A 6695-nucleotide genomic window follows, 5' to 3' on the forward strand; every position below is an offset into this window, starting at 1 on the left:
TGGGTGTTCTTGTCACTGACTTGAGCGTCGGAGCGCCACCGGCCGCAGAGGCGCCACTTTGTGTTTTTCAGGTTCTCAGAGAGGCTATCTGTGGTGTGGACTTGAAGGACACGTGGTGTCAAGCTGGTGAGGGAGATCGTGACGAGGCAACGCTCTTGCGCCTAGGTCAACCGGCAAGAACATCTGGCGCCCACCGTGGGGCCGTATAAAAGGTGATTCCCAACCACAGTTCGAGTTTGTTGAAGTTTTGGTGTTTTTTGTTCGACTGCTTGCTGTCGCAGTCGGGTTTCGAAGTTTTTACCATTCATTTGGAGTTTCTTTGAGTTGCTGAGTTTGCTGAGAAAGGATGAGGGCAACACGGTCCATTTCAGTCGCACCATCGACTGAGGAGGACGTTGTGTTCATGACGCAGGTGATGGAGATGATGAGAACGTTGCAGGAGAACGGAGCTGCATCGCATTCTGAACAAGAAAGAATGCACAAGGCGCTGGTGGCCTCACAAGCTAGGAATGAAGAGCTCAACAGAATCAACGAAGAGCTGCGTAAAGCTCTTCAGGGACGGGAGGAGCGCGCGATTGGGGACAGATCTGCACCCCCATCCCCACCACGTAGCTTTCCCATGCCATTTTCTCAGGAGATCATGGACACGGTGGTCCCTGCAAATACAGTAGCGATGAAAGCGTCTTTCACCGGGGTGGAGGACCCTGAGGCTCACCTCACAGCGTTTCACACTCAGATGATGCTCTCAGGAGGGTCTGACGCGGTCTACTGCAAGGTGTTCATGAGCACTCTCAGTGGAACAGCGCTGGACTGGTTCGTCAGTTTACCTACTGGCCACGTTTCCACGTTCCAGCAGTTTTCCAAGATGTTCGTTGAGCAGTACATAGTGAACAAGGCACTGTCGTTGGTGTCTTACGACCTGTTCGGCGTGAGGCAGTATCAAGGGGAGTCTCTGAAGGATTTTCTAAACAGATTCGGAGCTCAGATCGTCCGCCTGCCAGGTAAAGATGAAGAAATGTTTGTGCACGCCTTCAAAAAGGGTGTATTGCCTGGGCCTTTTAATGAATCGCTGATCAGGAGCCACCCCGCCTCGTTTGCCGAAATCCGGCGACGTGCTGTGGCTCACATTGCTGCAGAGAGTGAAGTCTCCGAAAAGAGGGGAAACGTGGCTCCAGCTAAACCACGAGCTCAAACGAGGATTCAGCCGCAGCGAGTGATGGAGGCGGCAGTTGGGAAGAAGGATCAGAGGGTGTATCACCCATATGACCCAAGGAAGAACAAGGGGAAAGGGCAAGGGCGGCCAAGGGAATCTAATCGCCCTCCCAAGTATGAGTTTGTGATGGGATTGGCTGATCTTATTGCCATCCCAAACATTGTTGCCAGGCTTGAAGTGCCTGAGAAAACGTCAGATAAGGTGATGGGGCCAAAGCCAGATATGTGGTGCGAGTTCCACAAAGGCTTTGGCCATTCCATTAACTCTTGCTTGGCCTTGGGACATCAACTCGCTGAGTTGGTGAAGTGCGGGTTCTTAAAGGATTATCTGCTCGAGAAGCGAATGGGTCAATCATCAGGGTCACAACCGGCGAGCAGTGAGGGACAACAGCACGAGGTACCCATTCACGGCGAGATCCACACTATAGCTGGTGGCTTTTCGGGTGGTGGGTGCAGAGTTAAAGCATTGTAAGTAGCGATTAACTTGAACAGTTTAAAGTAGTTTCAGTTAAGGCAGTTTTTCAAGGGGGCGCTCTTTTTCCCTAAGGAGGGTTTTTAACGAGGCCACCCAATAAAGAAGGTTTCGAAGTTTACCAGAGCTTTCAAGTTATTTAAGTTGGCATGCGTATCGTTTTAAGTTTTCGGAAAGAGACTTTGTTGCCCTCGTGTAAATCTAGGCAACGGCGAATTCAAATTGCATGCATTCAGTGCAAAGTTTGAAAGTATAAAGTTTTTAAGTCCTCATCGCCACTTGGCGATCGGAGGCAGAAGTATAAAATTTTTTAAGTCCTCATCGCCACCTGGCGATCGGAGGCACAAGTACAAAAATTTTTAAGTCCCCATCGCCACCTGGCGATCGGAGGCACAAGTACAAAGTTTTTTAAGTTCTCATCGCCACCAGGCGAGAAGAGATTGAAAAGACCTGCTCGCCTCGAGCAGGCGTAGGTGAGAAAGAGATTGAAAAGACCTCATCGCCGTGAGCGAGTGTAGGCGAGAAGAGATTAAAAAGACCTTCCTCGCCTCGAGCGAGCGTAGGCGAGAAAGAGATTGAAAAGACCTCCTCGCCTCGAGCGGGCGTAGGCGAGAAAGAGATTGAAAAGACCTCCTCGCCTCGAGCGAGTGTAGGCGAGAAAAGATTAAAGTCCTCCTCGCCCTAAGCGAGTACAGGCAAGAGCAGATCATAAGACCTCTTTGCGTAAGCAAATTGAGGCAAGTTGAAAGTCCTCAGTGCATCCAGGGGAGGAGGAGATGTAACCCCTGGGCAAGTTGAGGCATCAGGAAAAGTCCTCCTCGCCCTGAGCGAGTACAGGCAAGAGCAGATCATAAGACCTCGTTGCGTAAGCAAATTGAGGCAAGTTGAAAGTCCTCAGTGCATCCAGGGGAGAAGGAGATGTAACCCCTGGGCAAGTTGAGGCATAAGGAAAAGTCCTTCTCACCCTCGAGTGAGTTCAGGCAAGATGGAGCTGAAAAGTCAGGGGTGTTAATGATCTTAAGTATGGGAAAGGAGGGTCGGTGAAAACGCCTTTCCCCTTGAGTGAAACATCAATATTGACCTAGTAAGACCAGTTAAAAAAGAGGTTAAAGGGTGGTTGGGGGAGGTTCACGGAGGACACCTCACCACCTAAATCATTGTTCTAAAACTCAGGGAGGTAGAAAAGGATCCGAAAGGCGGCTCTACCCCCAGATGAGGGGACAATGATTTAAGCTATCTCAGGTTAAAGACTCGGGGAAGGTAGAGGGAGATCCGAAAGGCAGTTCTCCTTCCAGGTGAGCAAAGATGAAGTCATGAGGTGGTCCCGCAGGGGACGTTTTCAGTTAAAAGGAAAATGGCGTCGCCCATGGCTTGAGATTGAGATAGAAAGAGGATCACACAGCGAGAGCCAGATGAGCGAAGTTTTGGGCGATAACGTAGAAATACGCTTGTCCTTTGGCAGATCGGGCGAGTGAGGTTTCAAATACTAAGATCGACCTACGCCCTTTTGGCCAAGTAAGTGATTTCGCGTTAAACGTTATTGCTACAGACTAACCGTTTGTTTGAGTTAAGGTGATTTCCAGAGAATTAAGTACCAATTTGTGCAGAGTGCATTTGGTTGAGTAAAAACCAGCCAGTCAAACCAGGTGATCGCACAACAGATAAATTAGGAGACCACACACACATATATATATACACATGTATGTCAAACAGTTTGAGCAGAATAAAAGTTATTACATACAAGTCAAAATTAAGTACAAGAGTTTCAAAGGTACAAGAATTTTAAAGGCGGTAAAGTTGAAGTGGCAGATGGGAGCAGCAGTTAAGTCGGAGGCATGATCTTGCCATCCACCACTTCGTTGTACACCGAAAACTCTGAGAGGTCAAGGTCGGGAAACTTGCAAGCGAACTGCTCCAAGGCCGCTCCAAAGCCGGAAGTAAGAACTTGGGCAGCTTCAAACTGAAGCTCGTCGATCTTAGTCTTGAACCCACTGTTCTCTTCACGAGCCTAGGTAATTTCAAGCTCGAGCTCGTCGACCTTCTTCTTGAACCCGCTGTTTTCTTCGCGAACTTGGGGAAGCTCGGTAGCAGTTTCGCTCAGTTCTTTGGAAGCCTTGTCCCAATCTTGTTCGACCTTCCCCAGAAGGGTCTCCCTCTCAGTTGACCTTTTCTCCAGCTTGGCCATTTTTTCGGCGTCAGTCTTTCGAGCCTCCTCTAGCGTTGCAATTTTCTCCCTCATAGGGACGAGCTTGGTCTCCAACTCGACGACGTCTTGAAGCTTATCATGCAATTTCCGGCGCAGTTCAGCTTTGTCTTTGCGCAAGCTTTGGAGCTCTTCGTTGAGAGCGTTTTCAACCCGCGAGAACTCCAAGCCTTGCATCATCATATCGCATTTGATCTTCTCAGCTTCAGCTCTCGCAGTGCTCGCCACTTCCTGATGGACGCGGTTATCGAGCTCAGACTTGTCCAAGGTGTCTTTTAGCCCTTCACCGGCGATTTGGGGAAGACACTTGTCGACCATGGCGTGTAGGCGCACGGTGAAAGACTTCAAGGCTTCCTGGAGAGGAGCTGGAAGGCTTGGAGTTGTTGGAGGAGCTGAAGGTTGGTGCTCACCACCACCCTCGCAAGGTTGGATGGCGAGAGGAGCCTCGAGGCGTGGTGGTGAGGCGGGGAGTTCTGTTGCAGCTTGAGAGGAAGCTTGCGTATCATCAAGATGTTCAGGTGCAGCCTCAGGAGCCGAGGCGTTTGAAGCAAGAACATCCCCAGCGGACTCGAAGGGCGTGGAGGCGCTGGGGGGGTTCTCGACGTAGTTAGGAGGGGCGACCTCAGCTGCTGGTTGTTCAGTTGCAACTCCCCTTTTTCTTTTGCAGATCAGCCCGTCCTCGGTGCTCTCATCAGCTTCATCATTTGATACAACCCTGGGCGCCTTCCTCTTGGTCTTCTTGGGTAGTAATTTCTTCCGCTCAGGGGCGGGAAGAGCAGCGGCGTTACACGGGCCAACTGGTAGAGGATTGCCTTGAGCAGCGGCGATCTCTGCAACCGAGTTCGGGACGGTTTGAGAGCCCGCCGCTAGAGTATGGAGCTTGGCTATGAAGCGCAGCTCAGCCATCCTTCCTTTTCCCAGCATCATATCTGCACAAAGAGGCCAACAATTACAAACTAGTATGCGCAAGAAGATGAGCAGTGTAAGTCAATGCATGGAATAAGTTAAGACTATGCGCGAATCAGAACTGCGACATCAAAGTAAAAAAACAGGGTGATGCGAATTCAAGCTAAGGGGACTCGGAGGTAGGACTTAAAGACGAACCTATATGAACGTCAAGTTGGCCTTCTTGGAACTCAAAGGTGATGATGGAGGAGGTGACCAGCGTCACGTTGGAGGAGGCGACTCCTTTCCAGAATTTGCATAAGTCTTTGTCGAGCTCCCCCATCTTCTCTGGCCCCCTAGCCCTCCTGAAGCTAGCCTCTTTCTTCCCCTTGTTCACCCAATACAAGGGGAACCCGTCGAGGAGGGTGGGGTCTTGATCGCTGCAGCAGACGCGCACGAATTTCCCTTTCCAGTCTTTATAAGATTGCTGGAAGATGGAGAGGATGGACCTCCCAGCAACCCCATTGAGGCTGACCCATAGGCGATCACCCGGGTTCTTGGCCTCGAACAGGTAAAGGAAAACATCCACCGAAGCCGGATGCCCCAAGTGCGCACAAATGATTTGGTACGCCCTGACGAACGCCCAGTTGTTGGGGTGAAGCTGGGCGGGGGCTATGTCAAGATCCGTTAGAAGCTCCCTCTCGAAGCGATTGAAAGGGAATCGGAGCTTGACTTTCTTGAACATTGTGGTGTAGACAAAGCAGAAGGGCTCGCTGTCGCTTCCCTGGTTGTCAGTGCAAATGGGTTCTCCGGGAGGGCAGGGGCGAACGGACACCTTGTCGTCGTGTTCTTTGCTGAAAGAAAGGTGAGCTGGATCACCTCTCTTGAGGCGGATGACGTCGACGTCGGTATTGATGGAGGAGGTCTCACCCAGCAAAGCTGAAGAGGCCCAAGGGTACAGTTGCTTGTAGTTTGGGAGGGGCCTCACAATCGCGCTGGTGTGAGGTGGGTTTGGCTGCGGTTGGCTGGGTCGAGAAGATGCGGACCTCGTGACCTAGCTCGAAGGGACGTTAGGATCCCTTGGTGGGTTGCGGGAGGAAGAAGGGTTGGCCCTACGAGTTTTCGTCGGAGGGTTTTGAGGAGATGGAGGAGGGTTTGGTGTAACTTTGGAGCGAGCCATCAGAAAAGCTGCAAAGAGAATGAAAAGGGAAGAGATGAGAGTTTGAAGCAGAGGGACCCAACAGAAAAGAAGAAGGCATAGAGGACAAGGGGGGCTTGCAGAGAAAGGGTTAGAAACCCTAAGCGCAGAAAAAAAGCGAAGCAAGGAAAAACATCCCACAACGTATGCTCCAGACAGTTAATGGATGATGCAAACCGTTTAAAATGCAGCAAATATCAGTGGGAGTGAGAAAAAGGTTACCTTTTGATGATCGAAAGAGCGTTCAGTAAAGGATGTTTGAAGGAGTCGAAGTTTTCGCTGAAGAGTTTCGAGAGCTTGGAGTGAGGAAGAAGATAATGAAATAGTGAAGTGGCACGAAGTGTTTAAGAGTTTCGAAGAGTTTCGAACGTTGCGAGAAGCGCAAACGGCAACGAATAATGGTCGTTGATGAGTCCACATGTCGAATGATCGAAGGGGTTGGTGAAATGTCAAATCAGTGAACAGTATAAGCGCCAACGCACACGGCCACGTAGGTCGCCGAAAATTCAACCCTTTAGTCTTTTCATTGAACGAGTCGCAACTCAAGACTGGGGGGCTTGTGCACTGACCAGGTCATCGGGTATGATGACGTGTCTAGCACGTGACTACGTGGGGCGTGCTCAGCAGAACACGTGGACAAGAGAAAGATGAACTGTTCAGAAGTGAGCATAGTCGCCGATTCGTGGAACCGGCGTTCTATAGTAAACATGGCCGGTTGTCGCTGG

General features: G+C 50.6%; 1 protein-coding gene across 1 annotated transcript; it reads left to right on the forward strand.

The window, feature by feature from the left end:
- Nucleotides 1–640: 640 nt before the first annotated feature.
- Nucleotides 641–1684, forward strand: LOC137824969 (uncharacterized). The gene is made up of 2 exons (XM_090294106.1): nt 641–775; nt 938–1684. Exons 1-2 carry the CDS (start codon nt 641–643, stop codon nt 1682–1684), a joined length of 882 nt encoding a protein of 293 aa, XP_090150232.1.
- The last annotated feature ends 5011 nt before the right edge of the window (nt 1685–6695 follow it).

The sequence above is a fragment of the Phaseolus vulgaris genome, chromosome 8 (genome assembly GCF_051622355.1).
Source record: "Phaseolus vulgaris cultivar YP4 chromosome 8, ASM5162235v1, whole genome shotgun sequence".
Taxonomy (NCBI): Eukaryota; Viridiplantae; Streptophyta; class Magnoliopsida; order Fabales; family Fabaceae; genus Phaseolus; species Phaseolus vulgaris.